The sequence below is a fragment of the Rhinolophus hipposideros genome (assembly GCF_964194185.1).
Source record: "Rhinolophus hipposideros genome assembly, chromosome: 24".
Taxonomy (NCBI): Eukaryota; Metazoa; Chordata; class Mammalia; order Chiroptera; family Rhinolophidae; genus Rhinolophus; species Rhinolophus hipposideros.
Genome location: NC_138070.1, coordinates 5,311,199 through 5,335,271, shown reverse-complemented (window position 1 = coordinate 5,335,271; position 24,073 = coordinate 5,311,199). Strand labels below are relative to the sequence as shown.

The 24,073-nt window shown below is 50.5% G+C and overlaps 1 protein-coding gene across 7 annotated transcripts in view; it reads left to right on the top strand.

The window, feature by feature from the left end:
- Positions 1-23,721, top strand: part of TMEM120B (transmembrane protein 120B) — a 33,779-nt gene extending 10,058 nt beyond the window's left edge. Inside the window, exons 2-13 of one of the 7 annotated variants that reach the window (XM_081036784.1) lie at positions 3,633-3,751; positions 5,674-5,790; positions 6,506-6,565; positions 7,204-7,299; positions 12,037-12,126; positions 13,086-13,144; positions 19,178-19,235; positions 19,747-19,808; positions 21,029-21,121; positions 22,136-22,200; positions 22,546-22,614; positions 23,072-23,718. In XM_081036784.1, coding sequence (XP_080892910.1) covers positions 3,633-3,751; positions 5,674-5,790; positions 6,506-6,565; positions 7,204-7,299; positions 12,037-12,126; positions 13,086-13,144; positions 19,178-19,235; positions 19,747-19,808; positions 21,029-21,121; positions 22,136-22,200; positions 22,546-22,614; positions 23,072-23,185 — 1,002 coding nt within the window. In that variant the 3' untranslated portion in view covers positions 23,186-23,718. Of the gene's footprint in view, positions 1-3,632; positions 3,752-5,673; positions 5,791-6,505; positions 6,566-7,203; positions 7,300-12,036; positions 12,127-13,085; positions 13,145-19,169; positions 19,236-19,680; positions 19,809-21,028; positions 21,122-22,135; positions 22,201-22,545; positions 22,615-23,071 lie in introns of all 7 variants that reach the window. The other 6 variants (XM_081036785.1, XM_081036789.1, XM_081036783.1 and 3 more) reach the window with 6 other exon arrangements.
- Positions 23,722-24,073: the final 352 nt, after the last annotated feature.

Sequence of the window (24,073 nt, the reverse complement as noted above, 5' to 3'; positions counted from 1 at the left end):
GGGGATGGGACAGTGGGCTTTGCCATTTGGATCATGTGGGCTTTGCCATTTGGATCATGTGGCTACCATCTCTGGTTTCAAGGTAACGGGACCTGTTGTTGCCATATCCCAGCCAGGAAAAGAGAGTGGAGGCCAAAGCAATTCCTTATAAAAATGTGGTGCAGAACTTACCTGCATCACCTCTGCTTGCATTCCGTTGGCTGACTCTTAGTCACACTGCTACACATAGCCGTAAGGGAGGCTAGGAAATGTTGTCTGTAGCTGGGCACGAGCCCAGCTATAACTCTGTAGGGTTCTGTTGCTAAAAGGAAGCAGAGGAAAAGAAGTATTAGGGACAATTAATTTTTGCAACAATGTATTTTTCATATATATGTATACATATTTGTGTGTGTATATAGAAAGAGGTCTATATAGAATACAGTCTGGAAGAATACATAGAGAAGAATACACTCTTCCAGACTGTATCCTTTTTGCTTCTGTTACCTGAAGAAACTGGTAACAGCGGGTACTTCTGGGAAAGGGAGAGGAGACAGGACAGGGGTGTATTCAAAGTCGACTCTAGCTGTACTGTAGTGTTTTAATTTTTAACAAGGATAATGTCTTCGCCTTTTACTTTGAAGTTAAATATTAATTCAGACTGAAGAGGTCCTGACGAGCATCTGGCCGCTGATGTTGCAGTGTTGGTCTTATCTCCCTGTACTGGCACCCAACACTGAAGAGTGCCAGTAGGTCACGTGGCCCTTTATCTTCCAGGAGCCTCAGCTGGAATTGCCAGGACGCTCAGTCCAACGGCCCCACTTTCTTGAAGACTAGAGTCAGGATCTTTTTGCCCGTCCTCCCCGCCTAGTTCTGGAGGATTTCCTTTATTACCAGCAGATACTGGGTGTACATAGATGGCTGTTCAGGCACTTGAATAATTCAGAAGTGATTAAAACCCAGCGTGTCTTTCTGCAGATTACTTATTAGTTACAGGTAGAAAGCTGGTCACTGTGCAATGGAGCACGTGGGTGGACACTGCCTCTTCTAAGCAATTAATGTGAACGTCACAAGACACTGTGTCCCTCCTGATGGGGACATGGAGGGTACAGTGTTGTTAGTTTAGTGGTATTCTTGTTCCTAACGCAGAACCCAAATCCAATCAGGAAGAAATAACAGACAAATCCAGATGGAGGGACATTCTCCATAACAACTGGACTGAACTCTTGAAAAATGTCGATATGGTGAAAGACAAAAGAAAGGCTGAGGAACTATTCTAGACTAAAGGAGACTAAAGAGAGAAGCAGTAGTCTAAGGCAGGAGACTGAATCGGGTCCAGGATCTTGAGGGAAATTGCCATCAATGGACAGTTAGCAAAATAAGAATTTGGGTGCTATTTGAGGTCATAGTCTTGCGTTGTGTCAAGGTTACATTTTCTGTGTTTGATAATTGTACCACATTACAATTATTTGTAACACACAATATTTAGGAGTAAAGAAGCCACGTCGTCTACAACTAACTCCCAAATGGTGTAGAACAGGAGTAGGCAAACTTTTTTTGGCAGAAAAGCCAAGTAGTAAAGATTCTAGGTTTTGCGGGCCATATGCTCTCTGTCACAACTACTCATTCTGCTGTTGTAGTTCCAGAGAAGCTACAGCCAAATGTGTAAATGACTGGGCATGGCTGTGCTCTAATAAAGCTTATTTACACACAGTGCGATTTAAATTCATGTATTTTTCACGTCACCATGTATTCTTTTGATTTTTTTCAACCATGCAAAAATCATTTCTAGCTTACTGCCCATACAAAATCATGTGGCTGGATTTGGCCTGTGGCTTAGTTTACCGATGCCTGATGTCGAAAAGGAACACACACACACACACACACACACACACACACACACACACGGGAATAAAGCGAATATAGCATAATGCTAACATTTGGTGAATCTGGGCGAAGGCTATAGGGGAATTCTGTGTACTTTCTTACAATTCCTCTGCAAGTTTAAAATTATTTAAAACTAAAAAGTTAAATAAGAAAGAGACAGAAGTTTCCTCTCTGGGGGCCCAGGAAGGAGGGAGTGATGACACTAGGCCTATTATAGAGACTGAGCCCTCTGTCGGGGGACCAAGGGAAGCTTGCTCATAATTATTCTTCAACGCTGCTCCTGGTTGTCATCTAATGACTTCATCTTATTCACTTCACCCTTGCTGTCTGGCTTACCCTTCATTTCTAGGGACCCTGGTTGGCAGGCACGAGAATTTAGGAGCTGGTCTCACCATTTCACCAACTCCTTTTTCTCTCTCTTTGCTACATACATTTCTCCACCAAGAAAATGACCAAGAAAACAGCCACTCTAAATATGCTCATTGGATTATTGTATTTAATTTCATGATTCTCGGCCCTCATACTGGTTTCTCCCAATTGCTGGTATCTGTCTTAGATGATCAAATCTAGAGGGAAGGGCTTGTTTCCCAGCAGATAGCGTTACTTGGGGGTGTGCAGTGGCAGCAGCGTTGAGAAATCACTGTGTTCCATTCTCCCAGGATTGGGAGAGTCTCTCTATTTCCTGTGGTGTTGTGGCCCTGAATGGTCATTTCCAGGAACGAGATATTGAGTTCATTGGAACGACTGTGTCAGGGTAGGGAGGGTTGGTTTTAAGAAGTATAAGCTTTTCTTAGTTGATTTAGCCAGAACTCTCTTCATGGCCAGGATCAGGAACCCAACTCAAACAGGCTTCAGTGAAAAGGAATTTGTGAATTTATATAACCAAGAGCATTACATTCAGACTTGGTTAGAGCCAAGGGCTGAAATGATGCTGTGGGAATTCTGTCTCTTGCCATGTCTCAATTCTGTCTTCCTGTTTGGCTTCATTCTTTTTTTTTTTTTTTTTAACTTTTATTTATTTTAAGTGTGTTTTTCTAGGGCCCATCAGCTCCAAGTCAAGTAGTTGTTTCAATCTAGTTGTGGAGGGCACAGCTCACAGTGAACCATGTGGGGATCAAACTGGCAACCTTGTTAAGAGCATGGCCCTCCAACCAACTGAGCTAACCGGCTGCCCCCTGTTTGGCTTCATTCTTAGGCAGGCTCTCCCGACTCAGCAGCCTATTGAGTCCCCTGACAGAGGGCTCAGTCTCTATAATAGGCCCAGTGTACCTGCTACCATCTTAGCAAACCGAGGAGAAAGAGGGCATCTCTAAACCCATATGTGTAGCTGGAGTCCCGGGGTTGACTCATTGACCCAGTTTGAGCCATGTGTCCATGCCTGAACCAATCCATTGCCAGGGGATTGGAGGATACGAATTGACCAGCCCTGGGTCACATGACCACCTTTGGCATGGGGACTGTCAGCTCTTCTCAAACCATCTGGAATAAGAATTGAAAGAAGATGGCCCCTCAAAGTCATGTGGTTGCTGTTGACATTAGAAAGGATGGAGCCTGGGCAGGAAAAACCCCAACAGTTCCTTATTAACCGAGGGCTGTGTGGTGGTGCCTTTCCCAATTCCAGGCCCAACTTTCTGAGCCCCATCTTGGATAGTTGTAGTTGTATTGTCTTGGCTATGACGTCTGTAGTCGCATCCCCTAACACAAGCAAACTATGAAAAATGACCTGTTTATGTTCTCTTCCATACTGTGCCTGCTCCTCTGTCCCTCAGGAAACTCATAGGGTCTACAAGCAGAAGCTGGAGGAGCTGACGGCGCTCCAGACTTTGTGTAGCAGCTCCATCCACAAGCAGAAGACACGACTGAAGGACCTGAAACACACCCTCCAGAGGTAGGCGGAGGGGCAACTCAAAGGCTCCCCTGGTTCTAAGGGTCAGAAACCAGCTCAACACCGGCTTGAGCAGAGAATGGAAATTTTCATGGAAAAAAAAACAGGCGTGGCTTCAGTCATCACTGGATCCGAGGGCAAAGGGTAGTTTTTGGAATCTGGTTTTTTCCTCCACGTTCTGCCTTCCTCTAGATTGGGTTCACTCTCAGGCTGACTATCCCCTCATGGTCAACGAGATGGCCACCAGCAGTGCCGGGCTTCTATCCTCCAGCCTTTCTTCCGACTGGCTTCGCCACCCCAGCAGAATGAGAATTTGTGTTTCCGCAAAAGTTCTGGGTGTGATCCTCACTGGCTGGCATGGGTCACATGCCCATCCATCTGTGAAGCAATCATGGAGACTGGTTAGGCAAGACTAGGTCACGGGCTGAGTTTATGGACCGGGCGGAGGGACCGCCCGCCCTACGTGAGCCACGTGGAGGGGGGAAGAGTATGAGAGGTAGTTCCCCGGAGGAAAGTGGTTATAAGAAGTCCTGTGGGCAGGTACACTGTCAGTATCCTTTTCATGGGTGTGGGGGCTCACCCCCCAGGCTCACTGGTGGAGGAGGTAAGAAGTCCGGCGTCCCCCCTGAGGAGGGACATGAGATCGCGACGTAGTTCAGTCCCTGAGGCCAGGATCACATGTTCACTTCGCAATCCCTATGTCTTCATACTTTGGGACGTCCTCTCACCCCTGATAGGTGAAGGGGTCCAGTGGATGCTGTCACGCGCCTCCACCGTCCCCTTCCCCCCCACAAAGGCAGGCAGGGAAACCGCGGCTCCCAGTGGCTTGTCTCAGGTCCCTTACTTGGGCTTCCATTCCAGAGTGTGTGGCTCCTGGTGAGTTCTGCCCCAGTGGACAAGTTTTGGGAAGGTTGCTGCTCATACCCCTGACCTTGGCTGACCATTTTGGAAATGGAGGCCCATTAGTCATGGGGTAAAGTGTGGATGGTTTTACGCAATGAGATGGCCACTCTTGGTAAAACACATCTGACTGATGGGAGGACTCAAGAATCTTTTATCTGTCTAGGGTTTTTCAACTTTGGTAGTAATAACTCTGGTTCTGGGGGCTGTCCTGTGCATTGTGGGATATTTAACAGCACCCACTAGATGCCAGGAACACCCTCCACCCTGTGTTGGCAACCAGAAAGTTCCCAGACCTTCCCAGTTGGAACCACTGGGTTAGAAGGTTGACCCATGAGTTCGGGTCAGTGTAAGGGGTCCTTACACTGAGGATCCCTACTATTTTGAGATTGTCTGTGACTGACTTGTTTTTCTAGTTTTGAGAGTTAAATGTCATCAAAGAATAACAGTTTGACCTTGATTTATTGACTGCTTATGTTTTCAAAGTGCCTTCCTGTCTGCCTGTTTAGTAATCTTCAGGTTATTCCTTTAGAAGAGCCCCGTCCTTTTGTGTCCCAGCTTAGTTTGCACAAGGCACGGACATATAATTCTTCTTTATTGTAAGCTTTCCATTTAGTTTGCTTCCGATGATTAAATCAAAGTCATTTGGGAAAAAAACAGAACAGTGAGACTAGTATTGCTAATAGATATCCACTAAGTTTGTACTACTATGAGTCGAGTATCGTTCTAAATATTTTAAATTGCATTTACTCACTTAATCCTCACAATGGTATTGTCTACGAGGTAGGCCTGATGTTATCCCTGTTTTTCAGGTGTGGAAAATAAGGCAGAGAGGTTAAAGGACATTCCCACGGTCACAGGGTTAGCAGGGAGCCAGCCTCAAACCCAGAGAGTACAGAAAGGGAAGTGAGGTTTTGAGAAGCACTGGGATGGAAAGATGGGAGAGCAGTGCCCAGAGTTTCTGGATTCTTCCTCCTGTCTGAGTAATGCTCCTGCTTCTTCTGCACCGACACTTCTGACCACAGGTACAAGCGCCATGCCGGTCAGGAGGAGGCAGAGCTCGTTCAGCAGATGGGCGCCAACATTAAGGAGCGGCAGAATGTCTTCTTCGACATGGAGGCCTACCTGCCCAAGAAGAACGGGTAGGAGCTGGGAACTTATACACCGCGCCCATACACCCACTCCCCTGCTGCGGGCAGACACCCAGGTCTAGGGCACCTGGTCTGCGTAACTCCCACCTTCCCCTTGGGACTTGAGATTGAGGGAGAAAGGCAGAAGTGAGGGCCGAAAGAGAGGGACGCTTCCTCACGTGTTCCTCTGTGAACACACAGTGGCTACCCTTGGTGGGGGCTACTGACTGGGAGCGGGGCGCAAGGGAGCCTCCTGGGGCGGGAGGGGTTTTATTCTTTGATCTGGGTGTTGGTTGCATGGATGTGTAAATATGTAAACATTCATCATGTTGTATACATACTTAAGATTTGTGCACTTATGATGGTTATGCCTTAATTTTTAAAAAGAGCCCATTTTAAACTGACCTAGAGGTTGTACACATGCCTTCACCTCATTGGCTGGAGCTTAGTCATATGCTCACATGAGCTGCAAGGGAGGCTGGGAAATATGGTCTGTAAGCCAGCTAAAATGGAGCGAGATGGGTCAGTCCCAGCGGTCACGGGTCACAGTCGTCAAGGTCCTCTAATCAGTATTCTCATGTGATGTGAGGCCCATTGTACTGCTGAGCTTAGCAGCCTATGTTCCCACTGGCTGCTCAGAGCATGCTTATTAAGTTTGAATATTTGCGGTTGGGGCCCTCGCCTGGGCTGTTAGGGATGTGGGGACCTCACTGGTCTTTCCTTCCAGGCTCTACTTAAATCTGGTCCTCGGCAACGTGAACGTGACCCTTCTTAGCAACCAGGCCAAGTAAGTGTTCCGGATCCCCACCTGGCTTTACAGAATCCAGGCATTTTGCTTTTTCAACTCAGGAGAGATGGACCAAGCTAATTTTTGCATAAATGAGAAAAATGTTAATAGTTGGGGCTCTGGCAGACCCCCTGGGGGAGGTTTCCTTCCTTTCTTCCTTCATAGAATCCGGATATTGGGTGGACAGGATTGCCAGTTTCCCATGAGAAATGGCCCCTGCTCCATTCCACACCTTATCATACACTTTTCTCCTGGGAAGCATTCAGTCATGTCTGCCCCGAATCTATCAGTTTCCAGGGAAATGGAGCCATAGAGTTTCCACTACAATAGCTGGGTGGGGGGGAGGGGACCCTGTCTCTGTTCCTTGCTCATCTCCTGTCATGGCCTGAAGCCCTAAACCAGGAAGTCAGGGATATGGGAAGCTTGGCACATCAGCCAACATTCCCTAATTGGTCGTCACCATTCATTCAAGACTAGGTCTCTCCCTTAGTGAGATCAGAAGGTCCTTGTGGGATGCGGATGGCAATAAGTCAAGAATCTGATGGAGTGAGGCTCCTGCCTCCAAAAGGGCCGTAGTTATATTACTGAAAATGCGGCAGTAGTGATGTGACCTTCCCTGGGGGTGTCTGTTGCCGCAGATTTGCCTACAAGGATGAGTATGAGAAGTTCAAGCTCTACCTGACCATCATCCTGCTTCTGGGTGCTGTGGCGTGTCGATTCTTCCTTCACTACAGGTAACGCAGAGTGACAGTGTGTGTGGGCATGCGGGGGGTGGAAAGGGGGCCACGAGAGAGGGATTCAGTGTCTGTCTTGCATCTACAGCGTTTGGTGTGGTGCGGTGTAGATAGAGAAGGGCCATTTCCCATGGGGCATAGCAGTCCTGCCCATTCTACGTCCCTCCAACAAATGTCTACTAAACGGCTGCTGGAGAGGTTTTATAATGTAGTAGTTTAAAAAGAGCGCAATGTGGACTCTGCATGCAATGGAATATGATTCGGCCGTAAAAAGGAATGAATTTCTGACACACGCTACAATGTGGACGAACCTTGAAAACATATTAGGTGAAAGAAGCTGGTCACAAAAGGTCACATAGTACATGATTCCATTTCTATGAAATGTCCAGAACAGGCAAATCCATAGAGACTGAAAATAGATCAGAGGCTGCTGGGTGCTGGGGGAGGGGAAATGGAGAGTGACTGCTAGTGGGTATGGGGTTTCTTTGGGAGTGAGGAGAGTTAGAGGATGGCGGTTCTGGAATTAGACAGTGGTGATGGATACACAGCGCGGTGAAGATGCACAAAATGCCACTGACTATATAAGTGACTTTAAAAGTGAATTTTATGGGATGAGAATTATACCTCAATTACAAAAAGGAAGAGAGGCAGAAAGAAAAGAGAGGGAGGGGAGGAGTGAGGGGGAGAGAGGAAGGAAACAAAAAGGAAGAACAGAAAAAAAGGAAGAAAAGAAAGAGCGAGGGATAGAGGACGGACTGCCTGGGTTTGGATCCAGACTGGCTATTCGTGTGGGCAGGTTCCCTCTAGGAGCCTCAGTCTCCCTATCTATAAAACGAGGGTGATACCGTGCCTACCTCTCAGGGTTGTTGTGACAAGTCAGTGCAGTAGCACGTGTGTGCAGGGCTCTGCCCAGGGTGGCGCCTGGCAGTGCTGTCTGCGTAGGACAGGCCAGGGGCTGAAGCAGCACAGCCCGGGGGGTTGCGTTTCTCCCTCTGGCCCGGTTCTCTGCCCCAGGGGAGGCAGTCAGGCACAGCCTGGGCATGTGGCCCACATATTAAGGGTTTATTTCCTAGCAGGCACTTGGCTGGGAGTCCAGTTGCTGGTCTGGCCACTTGAATGTCCGCACAAAGGCTCTTTTAGGCCCTGGGCCCGTGCCCGCCTGCTGCCTCGGGCCTGGCCCATTTCCCCGCAGGGCAAAGGCTGCACACATCAGTGATGCCTACTCTTACACCCCACTGGAAGGGGGTAAAAGTTCCTAATGTGCAACCAACCCCCCCTTTGCTGGGCCCTTGGGCCCTCGGGGGGCGGACCTGTGGTGTGTTTCCAGTTCTCAGGCTCCCTGAGGGCTTGGATATTTCCGTTTATCCCTGCTCCTTCTGCGTTGGTTTCCTAGGGGTGTCGTAATAAAGCACGACAGGCTGGGTGGCTTAAAACAACAGAAACATTTTGTCACAGTGTGGAGGCCGGACGACTGACGTCAAGGTGTCGGCAAGGTGAAGGCTCTATTCTTCCCGCCTCTTCCTACTTGTGGTGGCCGCCATCCTTGGCATTCCTTGGCTTAAGGCTGTTTCACTCTAGTCTCTGTCACATGGCCTCCTTCCCTGTGTGTCCCCGTGTCTCTCTCATGGCCTTCTTACGAAGACACTAGTCATTGATTTTAGGGTCCACCCTAACTTCGTATGGCTTCTTTTTAACTAATTACATTTCCAAAGACCCCTTTTCCAAATAAGGTCATATTCTGAGGTCCTGGGTAAATATTAATTTGGGGGCGAGGGCACTATTTAACCCAGTGCACCTTCTGTGGGTTAAAAATAGGACAGGGGAGGGGGCTGGCCAGGCAGCTCATCTCTGTTCCCTTCCCACAGGGACTTGCCCTGCTGGTTAACCTTGGACAGATAACCTGACCTCTCCCTGCCTCGGTTTCTTCACACAGAGAGTGAGGATAAGGGGAGCTCCTTGGCAGGGTGGTTGTGAGGACTGGATGAGTTACACCTGTGGGGTTCAGAACAGTGACACATACGCATTGCCTGGTGTCAGCCATTGTTATTGCCGCCGTTCGGCTGGGCTTAGGTTTGGATCTCACTCCAGCGCTTACCAGCTGACTGATCCTGGGGAACGCACTTCCCGTCTCTGGGCCTCAGTTTCTTCATCTGTAAAATGGGAAGTAATACTGTCTTAGTTTGGGTTCCCTCAGAAGAGCCCCTTCCCCCGCCGAAGACAAGCATTTGAATGTGCCAGTATTTTATTCAGGAAATGATCTCAAGTATTACTGGTGGGGGAATGGGAAGTAAGACTGGGGGGTAGGGGGAGGTCATCCGATGGGCACCTGGAGTTCAGTGCTGCTGGGTGATGGAGGGACAGTGTAGAACGTGCCTCAGTTATCCCACCTGAAGGGCGAGGGAACAGGGGTGTTTATCTCCTAAGGCTGTCAGTCAGACATGGAGGATTGCTCCCACAGGGAGTTACTTCCTCTGCTCTCCTCACCTGCCCCTCCCACCAGCAGGGGCCTGAGAGAGCCCCCAGGTGAGCCAGGAGGGAGTCGCAGGTGCTGGCTGTTAGAAGACACAGCTGGGCATGGACATGCAAGGGCACCTGCCACAGAACCAGTCCTGGAGGGTTGTCCGCAGATCCAGAGAGATTGTCCACATAAAATACCTGAAACCTTGTAAGTCCCCAGTGGTCACTGCTGGTCTCGTGTGGCCAGCTGAATCATGGTCCCCTGAGATGTGCACATTCTAAAACCCAGAACCTGTGAATATATTGCCTTACATGGCAAAAGTTCTTTGCAGATGGATGAAGTTAAGGATCTTGAGATGGGCGATGATTCTGGATTATCCAGTGGGCCCAGTACAATGACAGGTGGCTTTCTAAGACAGAGGAAGGAGGGTCAGGGTCACAGAAAGAGATGTGACGAAAGAAGCAGGGGCAGAGGAATGTGGGGCCACGAGACAAGGAACATAGGCGGCCCGTAGAAGCTGGCAAAGACAAGGAGATGGATTCTCCCCGAGCCTCCAGAAGGAACGCAGCCCTGCTGACGCATTGCAGACTCTGACCCCCAGAACTTTAAGAGAATAAATGCGTGTTGTTTTAAGCCACTAAGTGTGTGCCCACTTGTTACAGCAGCGACAGGAAACTCATACAGTTCAGAACAGATTAAGGCCGGGCCATAAAACTTGATGTTTACTTCTCTCTCTACTGCTAAGATAAAGGACCAGTGAAAAATAGCCTGGTAACCACCACTGTTACTGGGCCGGCCCCTGTCTTGAGATGAGCTCAAAAGTCAGTATCTAAGTGACTCTCTGCACTGGGGGTCCATCCCTGTTCCCTGCTGACCCCTTATTTCCTGTCCAAGTCAAGTAGGCCTTTGATTTTCTCAGTTAGGTGTCTGAGACTCATTTCTCAGACTTTCAACACTGTGTGCTTCTAAAATTATGACAGGGAACGTATATAGCTCTTCCTAGGCTGTAGTTACTGTTCTAAGCACTTTATGTTTTAAAGTCAGCGAGTGCTCATGGCAGCTTACGCAAAAGATGCCGTTACTGTCTCCACTTCACAGGGAGAATCACTAACTTGTCCTTGGTTCCCCAGGAGGGAAGAGGCGGAGCCTGGGTTGGAACTTAGGCCTTGTGTTTTCAGTGTGGACCTGACCCTCCAGAGACTGCCTCTGCCGGTCATGGGTCAGCAGCTCGGGCGATGGATCAGCTTAGAGTCTATCATAGTGACCACAAAACAGGGTCACATAGCTTAAAAGACACCGCCCAACATCTTCTATTATTGTTAAAGTGTCCTCTTTCCATCCCCCCCTCCCTCCAGCGCCATTATAGTTGGGGAGAAGGAGAAATGGAGGCGGGGCCAGGGGTGTTTTTCCTCCCCTTTTCAGACAGACAGCACCTGGTACTGTCCTTTCTATTCTTATGCCGAATGGATCTGTGTGACATTGGGAGGTACAGAGGCACTTCCCCATCAGGGTCAAAGATAGAGTCTTCGCTCAGATCTCATCAGAGAGACTGGCCGTGGTGGGGGAGCCCTCTGAGGGGCTGTCTGTCGCAGGCTCTCTCCCAGGATCCTACACGGAGGGGATTTTTTTACAAATGGCAAAGCTGAGGCCAGGCAAATCTCTGACATGGTCACACAGAGAATGTCTGCTGCTCCTCCGCTCTGACCAGGACACAGCGAGGCTCCAGACGCCCAATCTGTCGGCCTTTAAGACCTGCTTTGCCCAGCTCCTGGCTGTGGTCACCGTCTGGAAGACAGGAATCTCTTAAATTCATCTTACAGACAATTCAAGCCCTAAGAATTGTAACAAAATTTACAGAACATTTCACGGGACAAAGGGAGTTTACATTTTGACACTACACACAGTTTCAAAGAGAGTATAGGTTTCCGCTTACAGTCCTTCTGTCGCCATCCCACCCGAAATTTCACCTCAGACAGTAAGAATTTAGAAGGGAGACAGGTTGTCATAGGCTGGGAGGTCAAGGAAGGAGGGGAAACCTCAGCTAGAGCCTTAAGGGCGTAGGATTCAGGTAGAAAGGTGAGGGGGGGATGGGCATTCTAGGTGGAGAGAAGACACCTGAGAGGCCAATCCCCTCTGCCTTCCCAGGGATGGGGGGGGTCGTTTCCAGAGACACAACTGTGTGGGCAGCGCTCAGCCTGGGTTGCTGTTCTGTTGCGGTGGGGTTGGGACAGCCGTCCCTGGTTCTCACACCTGCTCTCGGGGCTGTTTCTCCACACCAGGGTAACAGACGAAATCTTTAACTTCCTCCTCGTGTGGTATTACTGTACCCTGACTATCCGGGAGAGTATTCTCATCAGCAACGGCTCAAGGTAATTGGGGGCCTGGCTTTGTGGGGGGCGTAGAGGGAACCGAAGGGAGATCTGTCATGGAGGGGAGGCAGGTGAGGGCTGTCACTCTCAGCCTGCGTTCCCTTCCTCCTCGGGGGCCTCCATGACCTGATCAGACCCAGAGCGGAGGAAAACTGCAGTGTCACTTGTTGTGGTCGGTCTCTTGCTTACCAGAAACCCTAACTCAAATGGGTTTAACATAGCAGGAAATCTATTTTCTCACATCACGGAATAGGTCTGTTGGGGCTGACTTCAGGTAAGGCTTAATCCAGATGCTCAGACAATGCCATCAGGACCCAGCTTCTTGCTCTCACCTACTCTGTGTTGTCTTTATTCTCAGGTTCCATGTAGGGCCATCTGGCAGCTCCATGTGGCAGGCTTATATCTTTATTTCTATCATTCCCAGCAAAATAGGGCACATTACTCTTTCCTGAGTCTCACGGGGGTCCTACTGGCGCTCACTGGGTCACATACCTGTTTCTGAACCAGTCACTATGGCCAGAGAATGCGCTGCTGTGATTGGCCAGGCTTGAGTCTTGTGCCCACCCCTATGGCCGTCATTGGAAGCCTAGAAGCTGAGTGTCAGGAGGGGAATGGTTCCCCAGAGGAAAATTAGGATACTGTCACTAGAGGATGAATGGATTCTGGTGACAAGAGTGATGGTCCCCCACAGGGAGATGAGAGTCTCAGGACTCAGTTAAGACCCATGGCTTACCATCTGCAGGACCCGTTTTCTATAGTTCTTTTTGGCGTGGCCATCTGAACCTCTGCACACCATTCTTACCCTGTCCTTTCCTGAAACAAAAAGTAACAACTTCCCAACCCCTCCCCGCTTCCTTCCTCCTGGGGGCTAGTCAGAAACCACCAGGAGCTGTGTGTTTAAGATTGGAGCATCTGCCAAACTCCCAAATAATTTGCCACCTTCTCACTTTTCTGCCCAGTGGTCTTTTAGGGCATATCCCTGCTCTGCCGGGCCTTACTCTGAACGTAGAGCCAAGAGGTAAGGATGGGGAACGATGGGTCTTAGGTACGCGGCCCTGTAGCCTGTAGCCTTTTAGAAAAGATCAGTGTTTCTCAAACTGCCCTCAGTCCTGTCCCAACCATGCCACTTTTGCCATGTCCACATACCCCTGGATGATCATTTTCCCACATGGTAAATCAACCCTCTCCTTTATTTTTGTTTACTTAAGTAAATATTTATTTAAAAAGGAAACTTTATGTCACCACCATACATGGAAAACCAGCCTCAATTGCAGGAAAGAGGAAGTAGTAAAAAAATATCTTTGTTTTCATTGTCTAATTTATTGAAGTCAATCATTCTTGCTTCCTGAAGGCTGAGCCTGAGGCCTGCTCTCTCTCTTACATGTGTGCACATGTGTGTAAAAAGGGAAATGAGCAGATCTTCAGAGGCTTTAAAGATGTATTAGCATTCAACCAAGACTCTCTCCTTGACTTAATCAGGAGAATGGAAAGAGAACAGAAAAGACAATTCAATACCATCTAGTGTTACACTTGAATATCATCAAAAACTCGGTGGTACACGCCCCATGCTTTGGGAAACACTGAAGTAGAAAATCTTACCAAATAACATTCATAGTTTTCCTTAATTTTAGTGAATAGTATCTTTCTGTTTTTGGGTGTGGTTGGCGGGGAGCCAGGGTAGTATATAGTGGGGAAATGGGGCCAGGGCAAGGCTTTCTTGTTACTAATTCTCATCCTGTACTCATGGGCTTGCTGTTAGTCTTGGAGTTTCACCCTTTTGATGGACTCATATTAAGAGTGTTCAGGGTCTCTAATAGTCACTAACACTTTAGTAAGAGTTACTCTGGTTAGTTCTTTTCTCTAGTATGACAGTCTGTAGATGGGGGGTTACCAGAGAGAAGGGAGTGTGACCGAGTGGATGTCCCTGTAAGGGTGGGGTACACCAAGAAAATGGGGAGGGGGACAAAAAGGGGAAGAAGAGCGGTTCCAAAGCCAAGCCTTATTTGCCTAGCTCTTTATCAGGGGCTTTTTCAGGGCCTCCTTTGAGCTTGTGTTCTGACAGGACAGCAGGAAGGGTTGTCTCTCAGCTTGGAATGCAAAGCTTTGCGTGCGGGTCCACTCCGCCCCCATCTGTCATTAATCACTGTGCCAGACACTGAGCTAGAGACTCTGAGATCACTCATACTCGGTGCCTTTTGGGAGCATTCAGAGAGTTTTTTAGAAAGACCCATTTATGGCAAATACGGTTCAGGAATCTCCAGTGATAATGGCACCTTTCCTCCAGACCCATCCTACCACTCTGGCCTGGGACAGGGGTTTGCATGTGGTGGTGGTGCGGAGTCTGGGATGGCTGGGGTGGGCCTGTACAGGTGCCTCATCTTTTGAAATGACTATGGGAGTTTTGGCCAATTTGTGGGGGCTGGGGGGTGCATGGTAGGTGGGCCGAATCTAGGTGACTAAAACTTGTGACTCATCCTCTACGTCTGTTGGATATTTAGCCTCCATCCTTCCCCAGCTCCTTCTCGGTGCTGATTTCTCCTGGGGGTGGGCAAGGGAGATACCTTTGAGGTTTCCCCTCACGCTTGGCCCTTCCGAGGGAATTGCTAAGAAACCAATAACTAAGAGACCACAGGCAGGAAGAGTGGGGAGGGGTCTGGATTGGGATGAACTCTGTAACTTTTTCATCTCTGAAGCATCCCAGGGCCAGCTCGGGAGCTCAGGGTTGGTACCCAGTAAACAGGCCCCATGGTCTTTATAGAAGTGAATTGAACCCAAGCTCTGCAATGAGGCAAGGTCCTTGGGGCCATACCGGTGTTCTAAAGACAGGTGGAGCTGAGCCATATGGTCTTCCTGGAGGCTTGCTGCCCAGTTTTGGTCTGACTGAGCCTCTTTCATTCTGTTCCTGGTTGCACCTGAGACCTGAATTAGGGGTGTGGTCAGGGAAGCAGGCCTAGAGAAGTGGGAATATGGGGGGACTCCCCCATCATGGGATGGAACCACCCTCGCTTTGTGTCTGATGCCTCTCATGAACTCATTAGTTCAGTTAGTGCAATAAGCAAGTTAACTTCCCTTGCAAATTTTGTAAATGATAGAAAACCACCGACAGGAGTAAATATGAAGGGGATTTATGGGAGCATATAAATGGATGAAAAGGGCTCAAGCAATGTTAGTTCCCTTCCCCACCCACCCCATTCTACCTATTCTGTTGTCCCCTGCACTGGTCCCCACAGCCCAAGTCAGCTTCCTACTGGATCAGGAATCCCAGAGGAAAAAACTACTTTCCTCTACAAGTCTAGCTGCAATCTTGAGATAGACTTCTGATTGGTTAGGCACGAGTCACAGGCTCATCCCTGGGCCAATCGCTGTGGCTGGAGGGATGCAGAGCCCTGATTGGCTGGCTCTGGGTCATGTGCCCAGTTATGTCACTCAGCTCCACCCCAACCACCGAGACTGTGTGTAGGGGTGAGTTCCTTCCCCGAAAGAAAGCTGAGGCCTGGAAGGTGGGGGGGGGGGGGTGATTGACAGTCAGGCAAAACAGCAGATGTCCCCTATAGTTCTGAGCCAGAATGAATAATGAATTAGGGATCATATTCATTTTTCTGTCTAGCCAGCCAACCGGTGCCTGGCTCTAATGTGCTCTTATAAAAGCCTTTCCTGGCATTCAGAGGGATAGGGGTGGTAGGCAGGCAAGGAAGGGATCCTCAGTGTAGAAGCCATTACCCCCACTGCCCAGATTACTGGAAGCACAAAGCCAGAAATGGCCTGGAGTTGAATAGTGGCTGGTACACGTGTCTTATGCAAGCATACAAACATGGCCAAGGTGTCCTGAAGGGAGGGCCATGGTCTCCCTGGGGAACAATCCTCAGATACCAGGACGTGCTGTCCCTACATTCTGGCAGGAGTGCACCACCCTTCCCGGGACATCTACTGTCTGCTTATTAAAAAGCCCATTAGCTCCTGCAAGCTTCATTTCTGTGGCAAAACGGGTCCAGAGAGTGACTGCTAAAGGGTGCAGGTTTCTTTTTGGGGTGACAAAATTGTTCTAAAACCGACTGTGGTGACAGGTGCGCAACTCTGTGAATATATACTTTAAATGGGTGAATTGTATGGTATCTGAATTACGTCGCAATAATAAAAGTGCTATATAAACATACACACGTGCACAAAACCTGCCCTGGAGTGTGCAGATGGGCGACAGGGCTGGTGAGGGCTGCACTGGGGATGAAGTGACTTCTAGCCATTCCCAGTGCAGTTGAGCTGTGTTTATTGGTAGCAGCTGTCATTGCTGGGCTCTGGGCACGGCAAGCTGTGAAATTAAAAGCTGCTGCTCAACTAAGCTTGTTACCCAGAGCCCGTATCTCCCAGACAGAGAGAGAGCACTTCTCAGGGGAGCTTTGGGGAGCAGGACAGGGGAGTGTGGGGCTTGTCGCAACCCGAGGACTTGCATGTGGCTTTGTGGTGAACTGGGAAGGTTCCAGAGAAGCTTCTTGGGTGCTCTTCTAGCTGAAAGTCAGAATGAGGCCAACTGCCTTTTCTATCAGAGAATTAGTGCCAGGGACCCTCGTAGAGTCTGGGGAGGGAGAGATGGGGAACAAAGACGTGGATTGATGTCATACCTTGTTCCATGAACTCATGTGGCACCTGCAGCCATCTCCTGTCACCTCTGTGCTGATGGCATCCAGACCAGCTGTAGCTTTCACCAGCCGCACCTCCTGGACATCACTTCATCCATTTCAACATTTATTGAGCGCCTACTGTTTACCTAGTGCTGTTAGTGCTAGGAATAAAGGAAAAAGCCTTGTCCCTCATCATAACCCTCGAGCGACCCCAGGCCATTGTCTGAACACCTAATTAATGCCCAGAACTATCATGGGGCTGCAAAGAGAAGGGACGAGTAAGAGCCAGACCCTTTCTCATGTCCATATTCTGGTTGAAAGGTTTTAAGACTGCTCAAACCCACGTGTTAGGACAAAGCAAATGAAAACCTCAGTGACACACCAATTTTAAAATTGATGGTCCAGTGTTGGTGAGGGTTTGGAGAAGCAAATATTGCCCTCTACTGCTGATGGGAGTGTACACTCGGGGAGCAGTTTTGGAGGAAAATTTGATAAGTAGCAATGCACACACCCTCTGAGCTATCTACCATCCCACGTCTTGGAGAAGCAGTGTCATCACACTGGGGGACTTGCACAAGGATGTCCTGGCAGCATCGAAGTTGATAGTGACAGCGGAGGAACAGCCAAGTGGGTTGTGGCAGAGTCACATCCTGAAATGTGACGTGGCATTGAAGGAGCCAGTGACACATCTGTAGGTACTGGTCTGGGATCAAGACCTGAAAACAAGTTTCAGGATGATTTTAGCTAAAAAGAGAGTCGGATCCAGCAGCTCACCTCCGAACCGGCTGATGCTCAGTCCCTCCTCTCGGGAGCTGCAGTGCCCTGGACACCAGCTCCTCGCTCTGCCCCCACCCCAGTCCTCTCCCAGCAGAGAGTTCCCAAGGGACATAGGTTGATGACTGCCATGGAGGCCTCCGGCGGCCCGATCCCTAGTGCTCAGTTCTTGGGAGGAGGAGCCCGGAGGCTTCCAGGCTACATTTGGCAAAGCACATCCCTGCCATGTAGTGTTCGGATAACTGAGCTCCTAGAGGGGGGCAGGGAAGGCCATCAGCAGCCTGAGACAAGCTCAGGGCCTTTGAAGGGCAAAGGTCTGAGGGTCTAATGTTCATTCTCAGGTGCCCCTGGCTCTGAGGAGGGGGTGGCAATCAGGCTCCGTCCCCAGTGGGAGAGGCCTGTGCTCGGGGAGTGCTGGCTTCTGACAACGGAGTCCCCCCAGCTTCGGGACTGGACGAGTGAAGTCCAGGGCTGGGCGAGGGCCTGCTATAGATGGCGGAGCAGATAAGCTCAGGGCGTGGGGTGCTGTGGGATGGTGTGTGTGCAGTCTGTCATTTCTCTGTACCTGTCCAGGGGAATGTAGATCGCTGCAGCTCTGGGTAAATGTTCTGTTTATCCAGCGCACTTATTGAGCACTTGCTCTGAGCCTGGTATCACAGACACATCGACGAACCAGACAGACAAGATCCCTGCTCTTCTGGAGTTTATATCTGAGTGGGAAAGCAGGTTCAGAAAACAAACGAGAAAAAGAATAATGAATCATTCCAGGTAGTCGTAAGCACCATGAGGAAGATGAGACAGAGTAAGGTGATCCAGCGTAGATCTGTCCGACTGTTTTAGATAAGTTGGTTGGAGAAGGCTTCTTAGAGCAGATGACAGTTGGCCCAAAAGTTGAATTTGGACCAGGAACCAGGCAGACCGTGGTCTTGGAGCAGAGAGAACAGCTAGTACAAAGGCTGGGTCTCCATGACAAATACACAGACTGGGCAGCTTAAACTACACAAATGGATTTTCTCACAATTCTGGAGGCCAGAAGTCCAAGACCAATGGCCTAGCGGGACTGGTTTCTCCTGAGGCCTCTCTCTGGCTTGCAGATGGCCACCATGTCCTCACATGGCCTTTTCTCTGAAAGCATGCACACTCCTCACGTGTCCTCTATAAGGACACCTGTCCTATTGGATTCGAGCCTGTCCGATGACCTCATTTAGCCTGAATTACCTCTTTAACGGCCTCACCTCCAAGACCATCACATTGGGGTCTAGGGCTTCAACCTCTGACTTTTGGGGGAACACAATTCAGCCCACAGCAGGCCCTGAGGTAGCAATGGGTTTGGGAGGTTCAAGGAGGAGAGGACAGAGAGGTGGGACTTGTAGCTGTGAAGTTTGGGCTGTGTTCTGATGATAGCGGAAGCCTTTGGAGGCCTGAGTGCTTCTGTGGGTCTCGTGGCTAATCGGCCAGTGGCTTATGTGTGGTTGTGTGTCTTTGCAGGACAGGGGAAGGGCAAAGTCCTGGCATGGGTCTATTTCATGGCAGTTTTCGTGCCACAGAGCAGCCTCCCCCACCCCAAGCTGCCCACATAGGCTGGGAACCTGGGAGACGCCTGTGTTTCTTTCCCCACCTAAGCTTTTTTTTCCTTTTCTTGTTCTTTCCGAGAATTAAAGGCTGGTGGGTGTCTCACCACTACGTGTCCACATTCCTGTCTGGCGTGATGCTAACCTGGTGAGTGTCTCCTGCCTCAGCCCCCCAGCTCTGCTCGCCCTCCCCACATGGCTGTAAATGGGGATTTGTGGTGGGTGAGAGGGCTCAGATGGGGCTTTCAAAGTCCTTGGCCTGGACTGACTTTGGGGCCAAGAAGGAAAGTATGGGCCAGCTGGGGAGTTTTCCTGGGAATGTCCTGTCTGCCTGCTGGCTGGGGCGGAGGTGACAGGGAGCAAGCACAGGGATGAAGAAGGCTGTGGCACCAAAGAGACTAAGATGGAGGGCGGGGGAACTGGTGAGAACTTAGATTTCAAAACTACATGGGCTCCCTTGGTTCCCCAACAGACTTAACAGCAGTGATGGAATTACCTGGCTCTAGCCCCAGGGACACTGGGGGCAAAGAAGGGTAAAAATCAGGGACCTGAGTTTAATTGTGAAACCTTTTGTTCTCTCTTGGTTGGAACAGGAATGGGCGGGAAGAATGTCTATTTCACAGTACACCTGAACTTTGCTTGTCCCCACTTCTCTGCAGGCCTAACGGACTCATTTATCAGAAGTTTCGCAATCAGTTTTTAGCATTTTCCATTTTTCAGAGTGAGTGTCTCTTGCACTGTTCCCTATGGAGGCTCTGTCCCCATACAATGAGGGGTGTGTCTTTTGAGGAAGGGAGCTGAGACTGGGGGAGGTCCCTGGCCAGCCTGGGGCGGGAGAGGGTCCCAGAAATCCAGAAAAGATCTACCTGCCCTCCATGTCACCTCCATCCTACCACCCAGCCCCCAGCCCCAGAAGGATGGCCTGACCCACCCCCACCTCCTGGAGCCCCAGTCACTGCCTTTTGTCCCCCCAGACCAGAATCGGACCAGTTGTGACCTCCAGGAACTAAGTGATGTTGGGGGCACTAACTTTGTTTTCCTCAAAATGGAAATATATGTTCCTTTTCTCATTTAAGAATAGCTCTGGGTTTATATACAGTATAAATTGGTCCCAGGGGTCACCTCTGGGAAGGGGGATGGTTGGGGACAAAAAGAGAGAGACTTGTACCTTTCACCAAGTACCTGTTTGCTCCCTTTGAATTTTATATCTATTCAAAAAATACTATTTAATTTTTAAATAAAACCCTGCTTACAAATACAGATATATAAAGCTGAGAATGTCAATTATATACAACCCCACCCGTAAGGGTGCTCACTGTTCATAGATCTATGTCCTTTCAAACATTTTAATTCATAAATATATATATATATATATATATATATATACTGCATTATGTATAGCCTACAAACAGGGGCTCCCTCTGTACATACAGCTTGGCTTTTTTTTTCTTTTAACAATTACATGGGTATTTTCCCCACATCAACACACAGCATTCTCCCTCCTGATTTTTAGTGCCTGCAGGTATCCCATTGTATGGACCGGTCTCTGGCCGTCTGGTCATTGCACACGGCTCCCAGCACGGGGCCACCATTCCAGCAGGCATCTTTTGACTACCTACTGCACGCCTAAGAAAGCTCTCCAAGTTTCTAGCCTAGCGGGGGGGCTTTGTGGGGTCCTCAGATATCCTTATCTCTCTTTGTATTCTGGATAACAGATAAAGTGGGTTCATACTCGCGTGTGTGTTAGGGGCGGGAGAGGCTTATACGCAGGGTGCCCCAGATAAACTGGGTTCCGATTGGTGTGTGTGTGTGTGTGTGTGTGTGTGTGTGTAAGAGGGTTGTGTGTGTGTGTAAGAAGGTTGTACCCAGAGCGCCCCCCACAGGACCTACTGCCCCGTGGAGGTGTTACCCAATCCTCCGGGCGCTGTGCTCCCCCTGCAGGCTGTGTGCAGTTCCTGCAATATTATTACCAGAGGGGCTGCCTCTACCGGCTGAGGGCTCTAGGGGAGAGGAATCAACTGGACCTCACGGTGGGTGAGTAGCCCACCTGGGGGGTGGGGGACATATATTGGCCCCTGCCCGCTGCCCCAGACTTCGCCCCTAACTCCCCACACGGGGAGCACGTGCCAGTAAAGACATCACAAGACCTACCACACACAAAGCCAGGGCTCCCGGCCTCTACCCGAGTGGCTTTTCATAATTCTTCGTGGGTTCTATTTCAGCTAACAAATGTGAGGCCAGCTGTGTGCCCTCAATCTCTCTTGTCCTTTTTAAGCATCTATTTTCTGTCCATGCTTTATAATCAATATAATGTTAGCCTGGTGTTGCTCACGTATAACTTACGTGTAATATGCCTACAGATACTATGTATAATGAATGCGGAACCTTTTTAACTCACAGACGTGGGTAACCGATCAGAAAAGCTTGGAGACTCCCCATCTAAACTTTCAGGGGTAACTATTTTTAATAAAACTCTATCTTTTGTGATTGTCGTTTCCATGGAATTACTCTGCAAAATAGGCTCTACTTTGTCAAGACTCAATCGAAATGATGCAGCCAAAGATCCATTATAAAATGCAAATTAAAGAACTTACTGCAAACATAGGCCCGGCACATCAGCATTCATAAGTGTGGTCCAGTTCACTTAGCTCATGGCCACTTGAAGCGTGAGAGCAGTCAGACCTGTGACAGGTGTTCCGCAGGTTCTCTGGGTTATTTTCATAGTGAGCACTCACGTCCCTGTAAGAGGTGAAGGCTGTTCCCCCTGCCCAGTGTGTGTTTATGCCTGGCTAATCTCAGGGTGACTGGCATGGCTGGGCAGGGGGCGCTTGGTAGGGCCGTGGGGGCAACCAAACCCCCTCACATGGCCCCTTGGTCCCTCCCTCCTCCCTCCCTCCTCCCTCCCTCCTCCCTCCCTCCTCCCCCCTCCCTCCTCCCCCCCTCCTCCCTCCCTCTTCCCTACCTCCTCCCTCACTCCTCCCTCCCTCCCTCCTCCCCCCCTCCCCCCTCCTCCCTCCCTCCTCCCTCCCTCCTCCCTCCTCTCCACAGAAGGATTCCAGTCCTGGATGTGGCGGGGCCTCACCTTCCTTCTGCCTTTTCTGTTCTTTGGCCACGTGAGTCCCCCTGGGAGTTTCTGGGTATCCCCTGCTCTGGGCCGACCCCTGGGAACAGAAGGTCCTCAGGCCTCTCCACCATTCACCAGCTATCCCTGAATTGGGCCCCATGAGGTCCTGGAGCTAAGATGGCCCCTGGGTCCTGGGAGGCCACAGGCAGAAGCCAGAACTGGCCCTCAGGCTACTGTGGCCTAAGGTGCCCCAGTTTCTTTTGGGGGCATTGTCAGTGTATGAGGGCAGTTGGTACCAGAAGCTAAGGGTCCTGGTGCATCTCCCCCGGCTTTCCCACGTGGGTCCCCAGGGGAATCGGGTGGGGTGAGCAGTGCCTGCCTCCCCTCTCTGCAGTTCTGGCAGCTCTACAATGCAGTGACGCTGTTTGAGCTCTCCAGCCACGAGGAATGCAAAGAATGGCAGGTATAGTGTGTGCATATGGCAGGAGTGGTGGTGGGCCTGGCAGAGGCCAGCTGGCTTGGGGAGAATTCTTTTCTCAACGGTGCCCTTCCCCCTCCACCCCCTCTATGAGGCCCTGCTGCTCAGACCTCTCTGCTACTGGGGCCTGGAAGACGGTGGGAGGGAATTCAGGAAGCACCTCAGTGGTCTGAAAATACCTAGGAGGTTCACCCCATGGAGTGCTACGGGGTGCCCAGGGAGACCCCCCCCTCTCCCCAAAGACCCTGCCTGACTCCAAGGACTCCCTCCCTTCACCCAGTTGGCCCAGAGCTCTGCCTTCCGCCTGCAAAACCCTGCAGTTTGTGGGTAGCTTGTGCTAAGCTGGTTCTGAGGTCCAGGAGTGGGGTGGACACTTGAGGGAGGGGAGCCAATCAGAGCTGGCAGCCTTTCCCTCCTTTCCCCCTGCTCTTGCCCCCTCCAGGTGTTCATGTTGGCGCTCACATTCCTGGTCCTCTTCCTCGGCAATTTCCTGACCACACTGAAAGTCGTCCACACCAAACTCCAGAAGAACAGAAAGAAGGCCAAGAAGCCGTGAGCCACGGACCATGCCCCTTGATCCTCCAGACTTTGAGACTGCAGGGGGGTCCCAGTCAGCACCCTGGCTGCCGACTTCCTCCCAGCAGTGCCAGTGGCCCCTGGCAGCAGTGACCTCGGGCCAGCGGCCTCACAGGGAGCAGGGCCGAGGCCCTAGCCCCCGGCTGAACCAGAAGAATGTGAGCCCCTCCTGTCTGCCCAGCCTTCCTATTTATGACGTATTTAATACCTGGTCCTCCCTTCTTCCCCAGACTCTCCGATCTTCCCCTACTGCTCTTGGCCAGACGGGGAAGCTAAGCCTTAGGGAGCCTCTCTGTCTCCACTCCCATCATTTGAGCCCCTCAGGGTGGGATGTGGACGTGCCTCCTGGGGTTGGACTTGTGACCTGCTACTTACAGATCCCAGGTGGGGGTGGGAGGAAGCCCCTGGGCAACCTGTGGAGCCTCCCTTGGGCGCACGGCTTCTGCTGTAAGCTTCCACCTCCCCCGGCGCCCCCTCTTGTGGGGCCGGTATTGAAGTTCTCGGAGAACCACTGTCTGTGCCTCCTGCTCTTTGTGCTTCCGGCGTCTCCTGCCTGCGGGCCACCAGGGCGGGGGGGGGGGGGGGGGGGGGCGGGGGGGGGGAGCAGCCCTACCTCCCTGAGGCCTGGGGTTCTTGGCCCTTGGAGCAACTTGGAGGGATGGCCGGTCCGGAGGGTTTCTGAGGGTCACCGCCAGAGGACGCCCCAGCCTCTGCATCATTTGGGTGGTTTGAGGGTGTTTTTTTCTTTGATGCTGAAAGTTTGGGTCTGCTCTTGGGGGCTTCTTAACCCCTAACCCCTCAGCCCACCTTCCCGAATCTTGCCGTGAGTACTCAGAGTGGAACCAAGACCCTCAGTGCTGACTGGGGC